This window comes from Macrosteles quadrilineatus, unplaced genomic scaffold (assembly GCF_028750875.1).
Source record: "Macrosteles quadrilineatus isolate MER2022 unplaced genomic scaffold, UCM_ALF_1.0 Scaffold_1__1_contigs__length_201487025, whole genome shotgun sequence".
NCBI lineage: Eukaryota > Metazoa > Arthropoda > Insecta > Hemiptera > Cicadellidae > Macrosteles > Macrosteles quadrilineatus.
The window spans coordinates 21,973,812-21,998,539 of record NW_026542594.1 but is presented as its reverse complement, the minus strand read 5'-3'; the positions used below and the strand labels follow the sequence as shown (position 1 = coordinate 21,998,539).

The window sequence follows — 24,728 nt, the reverse complement described above, 5'->3', positions numbered from 1 at the left end:
ATATACCTAACATATAACAACTTTATATTGTTAATTAACATTGTTTACGTCTATCTCGAGAGTATGCTTCGGCAAGGAAACTTTACCAAATGAAGAGTATGAGAGGTTCACGCAAGATTACTTCACGTGACGTAAAAAAGTTCTGGTCAGGAATATGGAGTGACATGGCGATAGAACAAATTCTGATGCGTGCTATGAAAACAGTTGGCCACTTTTGCCAACGCAGGTGGCGGGTTGTCGTGTACGACGTGTACGACCCATATTCACTGCCGTCAACCCGCCACCTCGCATATAGGCGACAACGTGCCACCACGTCAACCCGCCACCACTCTTTTACGAGATGGTGGTTTGTCGTGTACGACCCAGGTTCACTGCCATCAACCCGCCACCTTACACGTAGACGTCAACCAGCCACCACGTCAACCCGCCACTGCACTAAAGAGGTAGCTGGATGACGTGTTTGAACACGTCTAAGCACCACCACGACAACCCACCAACACACATTTTTTCGAGGTGGCGGGTTGACGGCAGTACGGCACGGTAGAGTCAACGTGCCAACCCGACAACGAGCCACCACGTCAACCCGCCACCTCAAGCTTCTTTTTCCTTTTGGTGGCGGGTTGACGTGGTGGCGGGTTGACGTAGTGGTGCCTTGGCGCGTTCCCGATAAAACACTCATTTGGGTGAGCCTATCCTATACTCTAACGGGACGCTGACGTCACTGTTATATGTATATCAAGTACTCATTTATGTATAATTTATTGTTGTACATGTGACAGCCCTGTCGTAGAGAATACACACACTTAACCCCCCACCTTGGTGTTATGGTAGGAATTGACATCTCGCCACCACAAAAACACCGAGGTAGCCTTGTTTGTAGTCCTGTAGCCAGGGGCGTCATTTGGGGGGCCTGGATCCTGGGTTAGAGAAAAAATATGCTGTACTCCTCTCCGGTGACACTGAACGCTAGTGTCGATTAAAGTTTTGTTAGATTATTTTAGGGTTAATTTCACGATTTTTTCTTTACTGTTTGGTTATATAACTAGAGGACGGGTTATTGTTTATGATTAGATCGTTGGTTAAACGTGGTTTTAAATTACTGGAAATAACAAGAATAACTATTATACTAAACACGACTAGTACAGTACACCGGACGGAACTAACAATACAATTGTCTTCAGCTGATCCATAAGGATGAGAAATCTACTAAGGGAGCATATGTCTTATCTATGGGGCCATCCGGACAACAGGCCACCACCAACCCACCACCACACATTCAGGTACATAGGGTACTATACGTCAAATAGTGATAAATGCGTCGCATTAAATATGCTGCGCTATTTTTCAATTTGGATGGCGATGCAAGTCAATTGGACTGACTATACGAGCGCAGTCTCGTGGCACGCTGCCCTCCAAACTCGGCGTTGACGCATTTTACGCGACCACAGCTCTAGTTCGAGTTGGCGGGTTCTCGTGTACGCTCCCGTCTACCCACCACTACGCATGGAGGCAGCAGGGGGGCACCCTGGCACCTCTACCGAGTTTCTTCGCCTAGCCGTTCTCTCAAATTAGCTGTGACAAAGGAAACAGTTTCAAATTAATATATAGAAGACTAGCAGAGTACCCGTCCTTCGAACGGGGTTGGCGTAAACTCGTGCTTTGCGTTTGCAATGGGACAGGACTCGTTTTAAGAAAAGTTTGTTTACTATAATTCACGGTAAACTATTACAGTATATAGCACACCTCCCATAGCCATAATGTTGTACCACTGCACCTAAACAATAGAAAAAAGTTAAGTTCTCACAGCTTTGTTGCTTTGTTGCTGCTTGGTTCAAATTAGCTGTTGTCATAAATGTAAAAAGAATTAATAGTGCTGCACCCTGTTGGTAAACCTTATAACCTTTTAATGCTATTGAATATCATAGAATAAACTTGTGTAGTAGGAACAGCTGGCAAAATTCCTTATTCCCTTTAAATATGAATTCTCGTAAGGTTAACACGGGAAACTCTAGAGCCACTGGGGCGGAGCCCGAAAGGATTTTTGAGAAAAAAATATGTCTATATGTTAATCGGGAATGTGAGCTATCATCACACCAAATTTCAGCCCAATCCGACCAGTATTTTTCACGTTTACTTGTCACAAACATACATACATCCATACATCCAAACTTTCTCATTTATAATATTAGTATAGGATAACCAACTAATTAGTATAACCAGCTGTTTAAAATAGTGTACATTTCAAAGTATTCATCTGTTCAAATGTAAACAAACATTTTCTCTTTAAAGAACAACATGGTAACTTTTAAGGCCACTGGGGCAGAGCTCTGATGGAATTTCTAATTTTTTTTTTTGATGACAAATCTACATGCCACGACCTATCCAATGACACCTTAAACATGGTCATCGTGTGCATGACAGCTTCAAAACAATTATCACAAAATTCATCGTATGCATGGCAGCTTCAAAACAATTATCACAAAATTCATCTTGGCCTATATATATATAGAGAGATAAAATTTGGAGACCCCTTAAAATTACTTTTATTAGAACTGCCTTATTGGCACGAACCAGCATTTGACGTATGGTGTTGGTTCATGTTTGATTTACATGGTCGAAATTTGTGTCTTTGAGTATACATTAAAGACATTTCTCATAAAGGCAAGGCAGTGAAAGTTTTGTATTAGTTCGTTCTTCATCATATCTAGTAAGATTCTTTTTTACCTTTTGACTTCCAAGCGAGGAAGTTTTTCATGATAATTATAATTTTAAGTCATATTCTAATTATCTTAATATTGAATCATGTAGTTGCAGTTTTTTAAACGTGTAGCACAACTTACATATCGTACTAAGTAGTGTAATAGTAGTTTACGCAACGATTGCGTTAAGTTAGTCTTTACGACACGAGTAGAAAATTTAAGGCACGAGCCTTGGTGAGTGCCCTAAAAACTTCTACAAGTGTCGTATAGACTATTAACGCGAGTTGCGTACACTACTTTACCTAAGACCGTTTTTTAATTACTAACAATTTAGTTTTTAATTACTAACAATCACTACTCATAACTTCTTGGAGAGGCTATGTTTTCGTTTATTGTCATTGCTACTGAAAGTGATGCAACGACTTATTATATAATCAGCTGATTTCATTTCATGTAATTGCGTGTTTGTAAAAGTTCGTTAAAAATGCGTAACTTTTTTCAGGGAATAGGTTCTGCTAGCAGCATTCTTACCATAAATACTGTATCAGGTACAATTAGGGAAATATTGCATATTTTTTGGACATCTGAATAATATAGTTTTCAGCATCGAAAGTGTGGTCCGCAACGAGTTGGACGAAAAAGTGGTTAAGAGGTTTTTAAAATAAACCAGAAGCACATTTTCATTTGTCAATTTAACCTTATTTTGTTTCGTCCATTAAATGAATTGCTGGTATGTAATTTCATACATTTGTTTCGATTTTGGTGACAAAAAAGATTAGCAAAACAGTTTGTGCTCTCATTTCCATCTCGTCACATTCACTTTCACAAACTGACATTTTTAAATCAGTTTAATCTACCTTCCTTTAACTTCCACCAATTTAGTTATGAATACGCGAGTATCAACAGGAACAAGTCGGATCAACAATTATTAAAATTCTCAACTGATCAGCTGATCAGCTTATTAGTTGACGTTCGAAACATTACAATTTTACTTATTTTCTCTCAATCCTTGAACCTCATTAGTCCGTTACCCGTGTTGTTATGAGAAAAACTATGCTGTTATGAAAGTAATCAGCTGTTAAGTGAAACTTTTCAATTCTAAGAACTAAACTGAAATGACTACTTTAAAAAACGGTCGTAGGTAATAGTATATTACGTTACTAGTCCTGAAAATAGGTGTTTACCGGACTAGTGTGGTCGTTCCCGCGCGAGACTAAGTCGAGTACGGGATTACCATACGAGTCCGGTAAACACATTTTGGACGAGTGACGTACGATATTTTACGCCATACACTACTAAATCAGTACAGTAAATCGTTATATAGGGTATTACCACCAACTAAAGGAATAAAAATCACTAGTCATAACCTCTAAGAGAGGTTATGTTTTTGTTTATAACCACTCATTGTCACCCAAATACAGTATAATCAGCTGATTGGTGTCCGGTAAAACTCATTACAGTACAGTAGTACGCAATGAAACCCCATTTGATTAAGCTGGTGGCAAACAGCTGTTTTCTGGACTAAATCCTTGAGTGGGAAGTTCGTCAAAATAGTGTAGTGTGGCGTAAACAGTTTTACCTACGACCGTTTCTTAAAGTAGCCGTTTCAATACAGTTCTTAGAATTGAAAAGTATCTCATAACAGCATTGTTTACTTTCATAACAGCATAGTTTTACTCATAACAACACGGGTAACGGACCAATGAGGTTCAAGGATTGAGAAAGGAGAAGCAAAATGTTAACGATTCGAGTAGAGGGAAGGACGGTTATTATCACATGACGTCATAATTAATGTGATTAGGTAAGTATCTAGAGATGGGGAGTATCGTAGTCAGGGCTGGGCATGTACTCTGGTGATGTGTGTGATCACAGATGTTGTAGATGGTATTGTTATTAGGTCAAGGACGTCTGAATGTGTTTTAAAAATATTCTGTACTTATAGGTAAAATATTGTAGTATATTTTCATTTTTGATCTATCCATCTACTAGCTGCCGCATGAGTTCTTCAAACGCCTGATTTAAAAAATATGTTGTGCTGGTAACTTTGGGATCTTGTATTATTAACATAGTTATGTCTACTGTGTTTTGTCCTTGATTACTATTTGAGTTATCTGTTAATGGAGATATATTGTTGTCCGTTGTCGAAGATATTTTGTTTTCTTGAATAGAAGGAGCATTTCCAGAGGACATGTTCACCTAGTGATTGGTAATAGTCAAATGACTGGTAATTCGCACTGTTAACACTTATATAGTGTTTATAGAAGTTTGGGTAGTAGGTTTCAGTCTTAATATTGTCTTACCTAAGACGGGAGGAAAACATGTGCACGTACGCATGCGCGTCACGTAACTTGCTCCATCCTGTAGGCACGACTTTCCTGTCTGTGTTGGCTTGAACAATGTGAACAGCCTACTTGGATTGAATAATTGATATATTGAGTTCTGTTTGGAATGTAGCATCTAGACACTTTATGCAGTTCTGCAATTATTTGCATCTTATAGGTAAGTAGCGTTGCACTTTTATTGTCACTGCATAATCTTCAAGGTCTGTCTGCAGCGTCAACTAACCAGTATTCACTTGTCTTTGCTAGTGAACCTATTCGTCGAATACTGTAGTCTGTGAACATTAATTACCAATTATCTTGTTGCTTTATTTAATTTCGAGCGTTTTGATTATATTTGCCGATTTTTTAAGTTCAAGTGTTTCTAGTTCTACATATTCCACATCTACATATTGTGATTTGGGGATTTTTCTGATACAGGTAATTATACTCTCTTAATATATTAGTTCTTACTGTTTTAGACCTTAAATACATAAAGCTATTTGTATGGAAAATATTTTGAGTTCTGTTGTTGAGCTTGTGGTTTTACGAAAATTTCTATATATATTAAATTAGTAGTTTTTCAATATGAGACAGTTGAATTAAGATTGCTTAATCATTTAATGTGTGTCTCATATTTTGTAATAGATTTTATTCATACAGGCAATTAATCTTTCTTGTGGCATATATTTATAACTATTATTATATTAGTACTAGAGAACCCGTGCTTCAATTTGAGTAATTCTAGCTATATCTTAGAGTTGTTTAAACACTTGTTAGAAAATAATTTTAAATATCTCTTTTTGTGTTGTAAAAGGTTTGCCTACATTATTTTTTTTTTGCTCTCAGTTTTAACTGATAACTTCCAATGAATGCTAAACGATCTGCTTCAATTTGGGTTAACATGTTACAACAAAGTTTTTACAGCATTGAGAATTAAAGAAAACTGTTGCCTAACTGATAGCCTGTGTTGCGTAATTTAAGTTTGGGTAATTTTATTTCTTTGATTTGAGACTTCCCGCTAATACTAAGGTGGTCTGCCGTTACACTTTAGACGCATAAATGAGCGAAGCATTATTTAAAGATTGTCAATGGCTAAAGCAGCTAACACCCTACAATATGTTCCCTTTCAACAGATGCACCGTTTGTTTGCCCGATATTATTTAAGTTCTAAAGAATGACAAATTTATCTGATAGTTCATACTGTACCTTTGTAGTGAAACTGGCCATCCTGACCATTTGCTTGTACTTTGTAAATGTGCATAGCAGGATGTACTCGTGCAATCAAAATTTGTTCTACAATCGCCAGGTCAGTTAATTCGTTCGGGGCACTTGACACATCCATATTATTTAACGCCGTGAATTACGTTGCATTTGAACGACAACGGGAACAAATTGGTAATTGATTTGAAGCTGTTAGTCGTTGCTGATGACAGTTAGTCCAAAGTGTAAAATTTTAGTGCATCTAATTCATGTTGGAATTGATTAGCTATCTGCCTATCATTATCAGCTTCATCTGGTTCTTTTTGTTCACGACACCACTCTCTTACAATATTTGCATTATTGGTGCGACGACCAATATTACGTTGGGCCTTTGAGCAACAAACAAATATAGCAAAACTGTTACTTCCATTGATAAACTGTTACATTCCAACTTTAACCTAGGATGAAAGTAAACATTGAAATGTAAACAAAACAGTTACAAACAATTAATATATGTTTATCTTATTTAAATGAAATGAGATAAACCCATATGTCATAAACCCAATATAATTTTTATTTCAACTTACATTAAAATAACAAGCGAAATTGCGTGACCCGTAAAATAAAATCCAGAAGGAAATTCGGAAATATTTTTTACCAAAACATTGTACTCAGTATTGTTTAGCTGTTGGCCAAATTTCATATTAATTGGTCAAGCCATTACATTCTGATGCTCTTATAAAGAAGTTACAAAGTGAGGGAAAGTGAGCTTCGCTCAATAATGGGGGTGTGACTTTTAGTTTTCTCAAAAGTTTATGGGTGCTTTTGGATTTATATATAGATATAGTTTGATTCAAATTTTTAAGATGGAAGAAACTGTTAGTGATATTTATTGAGAATAGCCTCTCATCCTGTTATGTGTTAAATCATAACATAACTGCTTTTTGTGATCATTTGATAACTTCTAAATTAAGTCTTTTGACTTTAGTAAAATATAGCTGGAATAGATTGCTTCTTTCTTATTTGATTTTTATCGAGAATTACCTCACATACTGTTAGGTCTAAAATCGTAACATATCTGCTTTTTGTGATCATTTGATGAATTATAAATTGCTTCTTTCTTATATGGTTGTTTGAGATGGAAGTAAATGTTAGTGATTTCCTTGTTTGATTTTTATTGGGAATCGCTTCACACTGCTAGGTTTTTAAATAATAATAAAACAGTTTTTGTCATCTTTCGATTAGTTTAATTTACGTTTTTGACTTTGTTAAAATGTAGGTGTTTCCTTATACGATTGTTTATAATGGATATAATGTTAGTGATTTTCTTATTTGATTTTTATTATGAATTGCAATTGTATATGATTGAAAATAACTGATAGCTATTTCCTTCTTGCGACAGTAATAAAACTGTTTTTGTGATCATTCAAAGGTTTGAAATTCGACTTTGTTAAAATGTAGCTTTATTGGGAATCGCTTCACACTGCTAGGTTTTTAAATAATAAAACAGTTTTTGTGATCTTTCGATTAATTTAATATACGTTTTTGACTTTGTTAAAATGTAGGTGTTTCCTTATACGATTGTTTATAATGGAAATAATGTTAGTGATTTTCTTATTTGATTTTTATTGGGAATTGTATATGATTGAAAATAACTGATGGCTATTTCCTTCTTGCGACAGTAATAAAACTGTTTTTGTGATCATTCAAAGGTTTGAATTTCGACTTTGTTAAAATGTAGCTTTATTGGGAATTGCTTCACACTGCTAGGTTTTTAAATAATAAAACAGTTTTTGTGATCTTTCGATTAATTTAATATATGTTTTTGACTTTGTTAAAATGTAGGTGTTTCCTTATACGATTGTTTATAATGGAAATAATGTTAGTGATTTTCTTATTTGATTTTTATTGGGAATTGTATATGATTGAAAATAACTGATGGCTATTTCCTTCTTGCGACAGTAATAAAACTGTTTTTGTGATCATTCAAAGGTTTGAATTTCGACTTTGTTAAAATATAGCTTTATTGGGAATCGCTTCACACTGCTAGGTTTTTAAATAATAAAACAGTTTTTGTGATCTTTCGATTAATTTAATATATGTTAAAATGTAGGTGTTTCCTTATACGATTGTTTATAATGGAAATAATGTTAGTGATTTTCTTATTTGATTGAAAATAACTGATAACTTTTTCCTTCTTGCGACAGTAATAAAACTGTTTTTGTGATCATTCAAAGGTTTGAATTTTGACTTTGTTAAAATGTAGCTTGATGAAGATGATTCTTATACGATTGTTTAAGATAGAAAATGCTGTCAGTGATTTCCTTATTTGATTGTTATTGGGAATGGTTTGAAAACAATAATCAAACTATCTCATAGGTCTTTAAGCAATAACAAAACCGTTTTATGTATCTTCTGATAATTTGAAATTAAAATATAGCTTGCTTAAGATTTTTTTTTTCAAAATAAATGCATAAAATGGTTACAATACTTAATAAATTTAATGTGCATTTTCTTTTCTAGAGTTATCGTGGCCTAACTTTATACACCAAGTGTTCCTGATTTCTACTGAAATAGGTAGGTCTAATTATTCTCTGTTCCATATTGTGTTTGCGTAGCTGAAATGATGTGATATATTAGTTGAAATCTACATGTATAATTAAATATATTGCATGGGTTACATATTGGTGTCTGCTAAATGTTGTTGTATTCTCATATTGTAATTAGCTTGGTTAGTAATTTAATTGATTTAATATCTTGTTCTTGAGGCCTGAAGAAAATTGTTTCTCTGATTATATACCATTCTTAAGCGAACAACTTATACCTTTTAATGGACTTTACTTCAGTTTTAAGCATGTATATTGTTTTGGATTGATACAAATATGATTAGTAGCTGCACGTGTTAGTTACACCCCCCCCCCCTTTGCTTCATTATTGCGAGACTTCCACTACACCACTTGTCCGTTGATTGGCTGAGTAGACCACGCCCCCCAGTGAGCCCTCCCCACTACACCACCTGTCCTGTGATTGGCTGAGTAGACCACACCCCCATATAGCCCGGCCCCCCACCAGAGCGCATAAAACTAGTTGGAGTTCTTTCAAACTTCACTGTTCATCACGTGCTCTTGCCAGGTACACATCATGTGCACAAGCAAGCTGCACATCAAGTGATGAACGGTGAGCTAACTTATGCAATGTTGGGCCCGCATTCATATATCAGCTCATTTCTTTTTCAGGTTAATAATAACTAATCTTTTGTTGAATTGCTATGTTTACTTGTTTTTTCCTTTCAGGTTAACTAACTTGTTGTTGCATTACTATATTCACTTGTTTTGTTTTCTGGTTAACTAACTTGTTGTTTATTTTGTTTGCAGGTTGACCTCCAATGTATATGTCTAATCATTTTCAGGTTAAACTCTATCCTTCCTTAACACATAGAGGCAAGAAAACCTGATGTTTCCTTAAAGTGCAAAATGGCATGAAAACCAATTGTACTTAGATCTCCATACCCTATTCAAATCTTGTATATATGTTTAATCATTTTCAGGTTAAACTCTATCCTTCCTTAACACACATAGAGGCAAGAAAACCTTATGTGTTTCCTTAAAGTGCAAAATGGCATGAAAACCAATTGTACTTAGATCTCCATACCCTATTCAAATCTTGTCTATATGTCTAATCATTTTCAGGTTAAACTCTATCCTTCCTTAACACACATAGAGGCAAGAAAACCTGATGTTTCCTTAAAGTGCAAAATGGCATGAAAACCAATTGTACTTAGATCTCCATACCCTATTCAAATCTTGTCTATATGTCTAATCATTTTCAGGTTAAACTCTATCCTTCCTTAACACACATAGAGGCAAGAAAACCTTATGTGTTTCCTTAAAGTGCAAAATGGCATGAAAACCAATTGTACTTAGATCTCCATACCCTATTCAAATCTTGTCTATATGTCTAATCATTTTCAGGTTCTTCATGCATGTACTGTTGTAGTCTTACTTGTAGATAGTCTTGTAGATACTATGCACCAGTAGTTGTGTTTTGGTGTTGGTAGTTTGAATCTTTGCACTACTATTTTTCTTGCATGGCTTTCGGTTTTTTTTTAATAGAGGATGACCTTGACCTACTTTTATGATTGGTTAGTTGAAACTTTATCTTTGAAAATAGTTTATCATTCCATAGCCAAACTCTTCCTATTAGATATAATTATTTCCCACTCCCCACCCTTTTACAACACTCCTAACTTCCCCCACTCTGTCCTATACCTATATCCCCCACCACTTGGAGTGGGTATATATGTGAGAGCATTTTGGTTAATAACATCATTCTGTTGCCTGCCTGCAGAAGAGCCATGGACCCCTGCTTCAGAAAGACCACTAAGCCGATGAAGCCGGTGGCTGGAGTGAAAAGGTCCAAACTTCTCCAGGCATTGAATGGGGAAATAAGGAAAGAATGTACTGTCTCCAAGACGATTCAGGAGCCTGGACCTTCTTCTGCTGCTGCCAACACTTCTTCTGGACCTTCTGCTGCTGCCAACACTTCAAAGCCTCTGCCTGTCTCCAAGATTTCTCCAGAGCCTGGATCGTCAACTTCTATCGTCAAGAATATTCAAGAGCCTGGACCTTCTTCTTCTGCTGCCAACACTTTGAAACCTAGGCCTCCATCATCGCCATCGTCTTCTTCTTCTTCATCCTCGTCTTTTGACTCCTTGTCTTCATCATCCTCGTCCTCGTCTTCTACGTCATCCCCCCGAAAACAAAGAAATATGTCCCCCCTATCAATGCTACTTTCTCCCTTGATTGTCTCCTTACTATCCCCTATCAAATCTCCTGAAAAGCCATCTCCTCCCAAAGATAAGCCGTCTCCTCTCAAAAACAAGTCATCTCCTAACAAAGATAAGTCATCTCCAAAACCTCAAACACCTAACCTAACTCTTCCTAATTTAAATCCATCCTCAAACCAGATTACCAACATAGATTCTCCTGAAATAACCATTCCATTACCTCCACCCAAATCCCTCCCTGCTGCACCTGCTGTTGTAAGAAAACTATTTGCAAAACCCGAGTCCTCAAAAGAATCCCTTCCCTCACAAAAAACCCCTTCTGAAAAAATGCAAAAACTTATGGCAAAAAGACGAGCAGCATTTAAGATCAAGTCTCAATGTACTTATGTTTTCCAAAAAGGGGTGAAAAAAGGTGAGCGCTGTGAAAAATCCTGCTTTTCCGATACCAATGTGTGTAGCCTCCACACTAAGGGGAAAAGCAGGATGGTACCCGCCCAACCTAAAATTGTTAATAATAATCCTGTCACAGAAAATCCTCCATCATTTGAAAGATCAAGACCATCAATTATTGTACAAAATCAGGCTCAGGAAAAATCTTGCTTATCTGATCCGGCACCGAGCACCTCCCGTGTTGTTGTGATAAACAAGATCTTACCCAGCCAACCACGGACGTCAGGCTTTGCTCGACCCTGTCGTCCACCACAAATTATTGCCAAAAAAACCAGAATTAATAGGTTGCCCAAAAACAAAAAGTTAGAAATTCTAATGATGACACCTAGTGGTGAAGTCATTTTAAAAGAAGGAAATGACAGGTTCCGCCTTAAATTACCAAGAGGCATGACCATCCCGAATACACCACACCGATACTACTTAATTCGTGATCGGTCTTCGGGATTGGTTACAGTAACATTGTAAATTGGTTTTTAGTTTTAACGTGTTTTTATTATTTTCTTTATTTTCCTTTAGTATGCAAAAATTGGGAACGCATTTGTTGTATCATAACAAATGCGTTCCCAATTTTTGCATTCAAAGAGTGACCTTGAGCTTTTCAACCTATTTTATCGTAAAGGTTTAGGAACACATTTGTCATAACCTTATAATGTGTTCCTAAAGTTTTGTGTATAATATATTTAGACCAAGTTATATTTAACATTTTAATCGTTCATATTGTACAATAAAGATTATATTTCTTCAATGCCATGCTGTATAACTTAACAATTCAAGGTAAAATATATACATATATATACTTATTTGTAGTAACTTTCTCAGGCTAATTCCTCCATATATATATATATATTCTATTGTTTTTGAACTCTTATCTTTATACTTAAACTTTAAATTATTCCTGGACTTTCAAATTAAATCAAAATAGCATTTATTTAGCAAAACAAAATTTACTTCATATTAGTTCAATACAAAAACTGTTTACAATATATTTTATATTTTGTCATTATTTGTTTTTTCTATTTAGACAAAAATAAAATGTGCTTGAATTTTATGTTTAGTTTTTCTTATGAAAACCTTATCTATTGTTAATATTCCAAATCATTTTAGGTACTCATAATTAAGACCAATACAGTCATAGAATATTGTTAAAGCGTAATACTGTGCCCAAACAATTAGGTCAAGGTCAAACTGAAGAATTTTTAAAAAACAATAAAATAGCTACATGTTTTATGATTCACTCTCTGAACTAAATGATAATCTTCTACGAACATTACCACAAAACTGTAATATTCGACAAAGTTTGTTTTCACCATTTTCAACTTCATCTGCTTGAACTGGAATCGTTGGTGTTTCACAATAGTCCGAATGAAATTCTTTAATTGGTGTGTCTTCAGTGGGTTGAATTTGTTCATTAATAAACTCTTCGTCCACTTGTTCTTCTAGCATCTCTTGCAAGTCCTCGTCACTTTCTGTATTGTTTTCTTCCACATTCCCTGCTTCATCAAAATCAGTCGGTAAGATTCTGGGCTCTACTCCAGTAAGGTATGTGTGGTCTGTAGGAGGCATTGTGAATGTGTATGCTAAACCCCTATTTCAGGTGTTATTTATAAAATACTTAAGCCATTGGTGGGGGGTTTAACACGCCCCTTCATTGAATAAAAATGGAGTGGGGGTTATACACTGTGCTATATATATGAGTCCTGAGCCCCACCCATATCATTACTGTGAATACAACCATGCAGTGTGTAATGTAGATAGTTTTCTAAGTAGTGTCTTAAACCTGCAAAAATGTATCAATGTGAAAATTGTTGGGAGTCTTTTGAGGATGAATTGCTCTTAAATATTCATCATGAACTCTTACATAGACCTAATGAATCTTCAGCACCGATGGAATATGAAGATTTCGTTGAAGACCCCTTCTTGCAACAGAATAGATCAACAGTTATACAGTATGCACCACCAAACCAACAATTGTCAGTAGAAATATTAGCTCAAGCATTTCCTAAAGCAATAGTAAACCATTTCAAAATTTCTAATAACAATTATGAATTGTCAGATTTTATTTTAAAAGCTAAACCCCTTATCATAGAAACACTAGAAAAGGAACTAACCAGACTTAATTTTATCAAATTCGGCTTGCTCTTGGACACTAGATTTACAAATGTGCAAAATGAGGTTTCCCCGCGGGGGTTTATAACACGAAATAAATCGATCATGGTAACCAGTGATATAGAGGCTGAAGTCGACAGTTGCTTACAAGAAATTGTTGTTAAAATATCTGAACATGAAGGAAGAGGATCTGGGTGGTCTTTGCTAAGTGTAGACAGTTTAGATATACGTGTACATAAACATGGATATGGTGATAGAGGTAGTAGTTTCATTCCACTGCCTAAAAAAATTGCTGATACAAGAACTTGTATAAATGTTCAAAATGAGGACAATGAATGTTTTAAATATGCACTTTTAGCAAAGTTTGTTGAAGATAGGAATGCCTATAGACCTAGCCGGTATTATAGTGAAGTGGCTCATAAATATAATTTCTCAGGTTTGTCTTACCCAGTGTCTTTAAAAGATATCAAGAGATTTGAAAAACAGAATCTTAATTCATCAGTTAATGTCTATGGATTGGATGAGTCTAATAATGTTTTTCCCATTCAGGTTACATCTCATGAGCGTAAAGACCATACTGATCTTTTACTCCTCACAAATGGTAAAATCTCACATTATGTATACATCAAAAACTTTAATGCACTTTTATCAAGACAACTATCCAAAAGGAAGATGAGACTCACTATTTGCAAACGTTGTTTTTGCTATGTTGCCAAACCATTTCAGATGGGTGGTAAGGAATGGTTACTTGACCACCAACGTCTCTGCAATAGTAAGGATGAAGTAAGGGTTAAATTACCTCCCCCTAATAGAGCTTTTATTAAATTCAACAAAACCGCTCAACAATATCGAATACCAATTGTTATATATGCAGACTTTGAGTCATCATTAGTTCCTTTAGTTATAGATGAGTGTGATCAAAGTAAAATTAAAAAATTTCAATTTCATGAACCAAACAGCTTTTGTTTAATGCTTAAATCAACTTTGGAAGAAGATCATCTACGTCGGTATGGGTTAACAACCCAACCACTTGTATATCGAGGTGAAAATGCTGCTAAGACATTTGTAGATAACCTGTATGATATAGCTAATAAGGTAGAAAAACTGTATAGTTATGTAGTTCCGATGAACAATCTTCAACATGATGAATTGACATTCCATGAAAGTGCGGATAGATGTTACCTTTGTGACTGTAGTTTTACAGAAGACAACAGGCGTGTGCGTGATCATGATCACCTGACTGGTTTTTACAAAGGCCCTGCTTGCAACAGGTGTAACATTAATTTTAAATTACCAAAGTTTATCCCTGTAGTGTTCCACAATTTAAGTGGATATGACTCACATTTCATAATTCCTGAATTAGGTAGGGACAAAGGGGCGATTGATGTTTTAGCTACAAGCACGGAGAAATTTATAAGTTTTTCGAAAAAAGTGGGTAAAATAAAATTAAGGTTTGTTGACTCTTTTAGATTCATGGCTTCTAGTTTAGAGAAATTGACAGCTAATTTGCAAAGAGAACACTTTATTGAAACTCAAAAGATTGTTGCATCTGATAAAATGGATTTGGTTCTTCGTAAAGGAGTGTACCCTTATGATTATATTGATAATCCTGAAAGATTCAACGAGACGTCACTGCCACCCATTGAGGCATTTTACAGTCAGTTAAATGATTCTAATATTGACCCTGAAGACTATCAACATGCTTGCCAGGTATGGAACGAGTTAAAAATGAACACCTTAGGCGAGTATAGTGACTTTTATGTGAAGTTAGATGTAACACTTCTTTGCGATATAATGGAGGAATTCCGTAACACCTGTATAGCGGCCTATGGATTAGACCCACTACATTCTTACACCTCACCTGGATTAGCTTGGCAAGCTATGTTAAAAGAAACAAAATGTACATTACAGCTGTTAACAGACATTGATATGGTTCTCATGATTGAATCTAGTATCCGTGGAGGGCTTACCCAGAGTGTTACACGACATGTAAAAGCAAATAATAAACACATTCCAGGCTTCAAGAAGGAGGACCCATCAGTTTATCTAGGGTATTTTGACGCTAATAACTTATATGGGTGGGCAATGTCAAACCCACTTCCATATGGTAATTTTCAATGGATTGATCCAATATTATTAGGTGATGTGACAACTATCCCAAAAAATGGCGACACCGGATTTATAATGGAGTGTGATTTTGAATACCCATCCACACTTCATGATCATCACTATGATTTACCTCTATTAGCTAAATCCGAAATACCACCAGAGGGAAAACACCCTAAGCTGATGATGACGCTTAACGACAAGAAACGCTATGTTGCCCATTTTTGGGTTGTCCAACAAGCCATTGAACTCGGTCTAAAATTAAAAAAAGTTCACCGTGTTTTACAGTTTAATCAATCATGTTGGTTAAAAACATATATTGACTCAAACACAAAAAGAAGAGCTGCAGCATCATCAGCTTTCCAAAAGGACTTTTTTAAGCTGATGAATAATGCGATATTTGGAAAGACCTTAGAAAATAAAAGAAAACATAAAAATGTTAAGTTAGTATCGGATCCCAAAAAGGTAGAAAAACTTGTAAGGCAACCAAATTTTAAATCATCTATTATCATAAATGAAAATCTTGTTTGTGTGTCAATGGACAAAACTACTATTAAAATGGATAGACCTATGTATGTTGGTATGTGTATACTTGACATTTCAAAAACACACATGTACGACTTTCATTATAACAAGATGGTTTCATTTTACGGAAGAGACAATATTGGAATTATATATATGGATACCGACGCATTCCTTTATTGGATCAAAACTCATGATATGTATGAAGATTTACGAACATTTATGTATAAAGACGATTTCGACTTTTCTGACTACCCGAGGGATCATCATAACTATGACAATGGTAAACACAAAAAGGTGTTAGGAAAGTTCAAAGACGAAACAAATGGAATCCCTTTGGAAGAAGTAGTAGCACTGATGTCGAAGCTATACTCATTAAAATTATACACTGGAAGTACTGACAGTGATATTGGTGTAATAAAAAAGGCAAAAGGAATCAAAAGTTTATATTTGAAGAAGAAACTCAAATTTGAACATTTTAAAAAGTGTTTATTTGAAAACCAAGTTCATGTTGCAAGTTTCAAAACAATCAGAAGCTTTAACCATAGACTATATACAATTGTGCAAGAGAAGACTGCATTAACATCCAATGATAACAAAAGATATATACTCGAAAATGGTATTGATACACTTCCTTTTGGACACTATTCAATTGTAACAAATTAACCTAATACATCCAAACTTTTCCTGTCCTAGATTATCCCAATATCCTCCCCGTAAAAAGGAGGGGGGCATTATACACTGCCCCCCTCTTTTTTACACATATTTCAAATGACCTTGACCTATATAACCAATTGATAATTATCAGAGATGTCCATTATTACGACTGACCTGTACAACGGATGTTAAAATTAATTATGGTTTCTAAATGGCAAATTGTTTCTGAAATTCACAAACCTGCAAGGAAAAACTTTCCAAGGAGGAATACAATACTAAAAGGAATTAATGACTTATACCAAGCGGATCTAATTGAAATGATACCTTACAGTAAATTTAATAAGGGATTTAAATATATACTGACAGTGATAAACTGCTTCACAAAAGTTGCTGATGCCATGCCTTTGAAGGATAAAACCGGAAAAAGTGTTACCAAGGCTATGGAGACAGTTATCCGGAGGGATAATAATATTATCAAACATTTGCAAACTGACGATGGAAAAGAATATTTCAATAAGGACTTTTCAGTGCTAATGAAAAAATATAATATAAATCACTATTCAACAAAATCTGAAAAAAAGGCTGCAATTATCGAACGATTTAATAGAACAATAAAAGGAGATTTGTTTAAGGAATTTTCAAATAGAGGTTCTTATGTATGGATTAATATACTTGGAGATTTGTTGAACAACTACAACAATAGGTTTCATAGAACCATAGGTATGACCCCAAGTGAGGTAAATGAAAATAATTCAGAACAAGTCTTGAACAACATTAAAAGAAATACACGCCCAAAGGTTGAAAAGATTTTACCACATAAATTTGTTGAAGGTGATAAAGTTCGTATAAGTAAATATAAGGGGATATTTAGTAAGAAATATCTACCAAACTGGACTAACGAAGTTTTCACTGTTTATAGAGTGCAACCGACATATCCAGAAACATATATTTTGAAGGACAATAAAGGTCAAATTTTACATGGAGGTTTTTATGGTCATGAGATGTTAAAATCTTCTACAGGAGATATTTACCTTGTTGAAAAAGTTTTAAAGCGTAAAAAAGATAAGGTTTTGGTTCGCTGGCTAGGTTTTGATAAAAGTGAAGACACTTGGGTGTCTAAAGAAAATATTATATAGAATACGTCATTTATGAAACAACTATCACAGAGTGATGTCATGGAGATTATACACAATGGATATTCTTTTGAAATTGAGAATATAGACAATTTAACTGTAGATAATGTAAAACTCAAAGAAGGAAGACATGGTAAACTATTACCCGATAGTGTTAGGGCTATTGTAAGTGGACCATCCAATTGTGGAAAAACTAATGTTGTATTTAACTTGTTAACAAACCCACATGGTTTGCGGTTTAATAATGTTTATATATTTTCAAAATCATTGGCTCAACCTAAATATCAACTATTAGATAAAATAATTTCAGACGTAAAAGAGGTATCTTTATTCAAATTTGATGCAAGCAGTGAAATACTACAACCTGGTGAAGCTAAACCTCATTCTGTATTCATATTTGATGACGTGTCGTGTGAAAATCATGACACGATACGAAACTATTTTTCCATGGGGAGACACAACAGTATAGACTGTATATACATTGGTCAAACATATAGCAAAATTCCAAAACAATTAATAAGGGATAATGCAAATGTAATTATAATTTTTAAACAAGATGAGATGAATTTAAAACACATATATAATGATCATGTAGGTGTTGATATGCCATTTGAAATGTTAAAAACAATATGTTGTAAGGCTTGGGGTGAAAAATATGGATTTGTTGTAATTGATAAGGATCAAACTATAAAAAACGGGCGATATCGAATAGGGTTTGATAGGTTCGTTATAATACACTAACAGTTATAAACCTTATCTATTAGTAGATTGAATTTCATCTTGAGAACATGGGTAGCCAAGAAAAGCTTATAAAGGAAATAAAAACACTAAGTGATTCCATTAGAAGAAAAAACAGGGCTCTAAGAATGGGAATAAGTGAAAGAGATAGGTATTTAGAAACAACATTTAAACCTATCATTGAACCCATAAAAGACTTGTCACACACATTTTCTAAATCAATTCAAACTAAAGATAGTGAAATGTTACTACCTGTATCGAAATCAGAAGTACAAGATGGTGGTTTAGAACCAGTAACGACTTATAACGACTACGAGGATTTAGAAGAATTTGAGGATGCTGAGGAGAGTGATGAATCGGATAAAGATTCTAGAGAAGGGGATCAAACTTTAGAAATTCCTGAAGAGTATGAAAGTATTAAGAATGCAGATATTCATCCATCTGAAATAAGTAAATTGGGAGAAGATATAACTTCTAAATCTGTGCTTGGAAGGAAGTATTTATTAAAAATGTTACATTCTACAAATGCTAACAGAAAATACCATGTGTATGGTGCTAGACTTGAAGAAAAAGGACTAATGATTGGAAATAGTAAGCTAGACATTGATGAAAATGATGTTATACATGTAGGAAACAAAAAATATAAGGGGACACCTGGTTTATTCGAACTTATATTTAAAAACAAGCCTGGTAAATATAATAAAAAAGATTTAGTTTTATTTAAAAACATTTGTGCTAAAACAAACCTTCATAGAAAAGGTTACAACTCTAATTTACCAATACATAGAAACCAATCTGTTAAATACACAACTATCATTTCAGAACTATTCCCGTCACAAGTCAAAAGAGTTAAAAGAAGGGCAATGTCATCAATCGACATTGATACAATTCATAAGAGAAAAAGGAAAGATGACATTTCAACTTATTCTGGCGAAGGACTATTTAAAGACTGCTCCAACACTAACGTAATATATTACAACAATGCAAACAAATTAATTGATAGAATGAAATTGATACGTGAAGCTATTGAAGCTGGTCATTCAGGGTTAGAAAACGAATGGGTAGCTTTAGTAGATGAACTGCGCAATCGAGGGATAATTGAGTAATACTAATAACTGCTATTTATTTATTAAAATTACAAAGAAGTAATTGTTGTGCTAATACACTGTATTGTTTGTGTACAAAGCTTACATAGACCAGTTTAATTACCAGTGTTTATTAAACAAATCATATAAATTAAAAGAAAAACCATTTATTAATCATTCGTTGATACATATTTATAGAGTGCACTCTTCATTTGTGATTTTACTATAAAACAAATGTTAAACCACAACCGTGCCATTCGCAATCGAGAGACCTTCAAGAGAGGAAGGGGAATAACATCGACGGCACTTTCTATACTTACTAAACCAGTTGGAGCATTAGTCAACAAAGCTATTGATTTACTGCCTGTGGAATTGCATTTAATTGGTGGTTATCAGTACTGTGGTCCTGGAACAAAATTAAAAAAACGCCTTGCTAGAGGAGATCCGGGAATAAATAAGCTCGATCAAGCTTGTAAAGATCACGATATAGCATATTCAAAATTTGGTAATTTAAAAGACCGATCAGTAGCAGACAAAATACTTGCTGAGAAAGCTTGGCAACGTGTAAAAGCAAGTGATAGTAGTATTGGAGAGAAAGCAGCAGCGTTAGCAGTAGCGGCAGCAATGAAAGGAAAAACAGCTTTTGGTGGAGGAAAAAGGAGAAAAGGAAGACATAGTAATGTTAAGAAACGTGGAGGAAATATAAGAAGGAAACGAAACAGAACTTCTCATAGAAAAAAAAAGAACAAACCTACAATTTGGTCTATGATAAAGAACGGAGGAGGGTTATATCTAAGGCCATACCGTGTTTATTAAACAAGAAGAATAAGTTGATAATTCCGGATAAATCCTTAAGCAATATTGAGCTTTTACGATACGCTAGCTGTTTACGCATACCTTTCTTCAGAGGCGTTTTTATGAAGGATGAACTACCATCTGTAGTAAAATATAACGAGACTGGTATAGTGAATCTTGATAATGCTAGAGGTCCTGGCACTCATTGGGTTTGTTACAAAAAACTTGGTGAAATAGTTTACTACTTTGACAGTTTTGGGAACTTACCACCTCCGAAGGAACTTCTTGAATATTTCAAATCTTCAAAAATTGTATACTATAACTATGAAGGACAACAACCAGAAGATACATCAATATGTGGCCATTTGTGTTTAGAATTTTTAAAGAAAAGCATTAGTTGTCTATAAATAAGTGGTAATTAACCTATAGCATTCAGTTATGTCTCAGACCCTAACACTATCAGGTAGGAGCTCTGTGCTCTCTATCGATTATTTCCCGCCTATTGAGTTGAGTTCTCTTGATGAGTATGAAATCGGTCTTCTCAGTTTTGAATCGTACAACTCAATACCAAACGTTGATGAAACAAACAACCTGTTTCATTTCGATAAAGATAAAGTAATAACTATTCCAAAAGGTGCATATGAGGTGCAGGACATAAGAGACTATATACAAGAAAAATTCCAAAAAATAACAACAAAGGAAAAGAAATACTATATCCAACTAGGAACCAACAACAATACTTTAAAATCTATGTTAAAGTGTACTGTGGAAGTAGATTTTTCTAAGCCTAATTCCATTGGAAAACTATTAGGATTCGGTAGTATTAAAGCTGAACCTGGAATCAGTTATTACTCAGAAAACGTTGTAGACATTTTTAAAGTAAACACAGTAAGAATAGATTGTAATATAGCCACCGGATCATTCATTAACAACAAACAAGGTCATATGATTTTCCAATTCTTTCCCGCTGTACCACCTGGTTATAAACTGGTAGAGATACCTAATCCTGTAATTTACTTACCAATCACTACCCGGACAATCAGCAACATTACACTAAAAATCATGGACCAAGACAATAGACTGGTAGATTTCAGAAATGAAAGAATTACAGTTTGTTTACACTTAAAGAAAAATAAGTAGTGCGAAAAAACTGTTTTTCAATTGTGTTTTAATATATAAGTAAATTTCTTTTGGAAAATCATTATTATGTTTGTACACGTTGAAAGTTGAACACCTGAAATGATAAGGCACCACATAATTGATAAATTTGGCCACTCTTTGTATACACAAAAACGTGAGAGATAAGTAGAGCTGGAAGATGATGACGATGAAGAAGATACAAAAAGATTTAGGGTTGCATCTGATTATGAAACAGCACATCAACCGGTAACAAAAGGTTATTTAAACCGTTACTATGTTAATAAACTAGATTTTAAAAGTGTGGAAGAAAAACTTCTTAAAATAGATGAAAAGTTGGACAAATTGAAAGAATTAAGCGATCAATTTTCCACATTAACACAAAACTTGAAATCTTCTAATGATGGTCTTGAGGAAGCGGTAAAAGAAGTAAAAAAGACAATTTCTCCTCCTGAAGGATGTTGCTTTGATGCTAAAAATAGGAGAATCACTAATGTTGCTCAAGGAATCAACAAAGATGATGTAAGCACTGTTAGCCAAACATTGACATACGATCAGGAAAAAGACATCTTTAAATGTGGTGATAAGGAATTCGACTTGGTTATAAATAATCCATTAACTCCTGTAATAATAGCTAAAGATAGTAGTATAAGTGGATTTGCATCTTATCGTGGTGGAGATTACAAATTTCCCACACATGTATATCGGGTAAAAGATCGGCTTATAACATATATGGGATCAAAGTTTGTTTGGAATGAAGAAGAACGCATGATCAAACCTGAATATGATGGTCAACAACTTAAAAATATATCGAAATATCATTCTGAACCCTCGATATCAAATTAGGGAAATTCTTGACATATCCTGATAATAAGTATAAAAAATCAGATACTTTACAGAATGAATAGTAGTTATATTATATCAAACATCTTCATTTATATTTTAGATGAAACCAGGACCCCTTAAACTCTAGAGGGTAAGATAAACTTCTGTTCATTTTCTTATGTTAACCCAGTTTATGAATAATGGGACTATCCTTTAAAAAGAAGAGCACTGGTGATTTAAGAGTTAGTAGGCCACCTGCATCAGAAGAGTTAACAGTTGAAAACATAAAATTTCTACAGGATATTGGTCTGCATGTAAACAATAATGGATATACTGGATATAACGCACGGTCCAACTTTCGACGAGACTCTATGGGAAAAGGAGTATCACACCCACAACCCTTACGCTTCATCGAAATTAAACAATAACGATGAAATTAGAATCCCAATCCAACAGCAAGATGTCTACACCCTTCCTTCTGAGAGTTGTTTATACATCGAAGGAACAGTAACAAAAAAGGATGGAACTATAGGAACAACAATCCCTTTCGTTAGTAACCCAATGGCTTTTCTCTTTGATGAAATAAGGTATGAAATTTCAGGAGTTACCATAGACTCTACAAAAAGAGTAGGAATATCTAGTACACTTAAAGGACTATGCTCATTATCACCAAACACAAGAAATTTACTAGAGGTTGCTGGATGGGTTAATCCCAGTTCAGATTCCATAAAACCTAATGCAGATGGTAATTTTGATTTTTCTGTGCCGTTAAAGCTGTTACTAGGTTTTGCTGAGGATTACAATAAGATATTGATTAACGTAAAACAAGAATTGGTCCTGTTACGATCTTCAAATGACAAAGACCTTATTATAGCTCCTCAATCAACGACCGAAGAAGCTTTGGAATGGAAATTATACTTGAATAAGATAGTCTGGAGAGTCCCACACCTGAAACTGGCAGATGAACACAGGATTACACTTTTAAGGCAGTTGAAAGCTGATCGTGACATCGTTCTACCATTCAGAAGCTGGGAATTGCATGAATACCCTATTCTACCTGAGACAGAAAGACATACATGGACTGTAAAGACTTCTAATCATTTAGAAAAACCTAGATATGTGATAGTTGGGCTGCAAACAGACAGAAGGAGTAACATAACTGCTGATGCAACATTATTCGATCATTGTAAACTTAAAAACTGTAAACTGTACCTTAACTCTCAATTCTTCCCATACGACAATTTAAATGTTTCTTTTGGAAAGAAGCGGTATAGTATTTTATACGATATGTATGCTAGATTTCAATCTTCATATTATGGCAAGGCAAACACACCTTTACTATCGCCAACTGAATTTATTTCAAAAGCTCCAATCGTGGTTATTGATTGTTCAAAACAAAATGAATCCGTCAAATCTTCTAGTGTGGATATAAAATTAGAAATGGAGTTTGAATCCAACATACCTTCTAATACAAGTGCGTACTGTTTGATTCTTCATGACAAAATTGTGACATACACTCCTTTAACCGGTATAGTAAAGATGGTTTTATAAACCACAGCAAGACAAGGTATAAATAGCAGGCACTTAAACAAGGATTCAGTATATATTTGTCAGTGGTTGAAGCAACATATAATACGGTGGACATGAATTCTGTAACGGACAAAGATAAAAGCAGTACCAAAGTGGAAGAAGAGGTGGTGGTTGGAGGAGAAGAATATGACGCAAAAGTTAAGCTTTGTGAAGATGAATTATCAGAGTTTCTAAAATTCCATACTCAAGATAACAATGATTTGAACAATTGTGAAAACAATGTCTTTGCATCTAACTCAGTTCTAAAGAGGAAGAAAACCCCCGAAGACGACCTTCCTCTTAATATGTTGATGGATATTTTCCTCCGTATATTTTACCCCATTTCAAGATGTATGACTAAAGGCATTGCAATCGGATTAGTGAAGGACCTGTCATACACACCTAACGCAATTTTAAACCATGGATCAAAAATGTTGTTGTTTTCAGAGCATGCATGGGACTCATTCATAAAACATTTGCACTTAATCGAATGTTATTTAGCTAAAAACATGTTTGGTAAAAAAACGGCTATTCGGTTATTGGATTGTGACATAGAAATAGATATTTATAAGTATCGTGGAGGACAGCAAATACGTTTC

At 34.7% G+C, this 24,728-nt stretch overlaps 1 protein-coding gene across 1 annotated transcript; it reads left to right on the top strand.

The window, feature by feature from the left end:
* Positions 1-10,574: 10,574 nt before the first annotated feature.
* LOC128995124 (uncharacterized) lies at positions 10,575-11,921 on the top strand. The gene has a single exon (XM_054420033.1). The coding sequence runs from the start codon at positions 10,575-10,577 to the stop codon at positions 11,919-11,921; it is 1,347 nt and encodes a 448-aa protein (XP_054276008.1).
* The last annotated feature ends 12,807 nt before the right edge of the window (positions 11,922-24,728 follow it).

Coding starts and splice junctions, on each gene's coding strand:
- LOC128995124 (XM_054420033.1), top strand. CDS start 10,575: ATGGACCCCTGCTTCAGAAAGACCACTAAGCCGATGAAGCCGGTGGCT.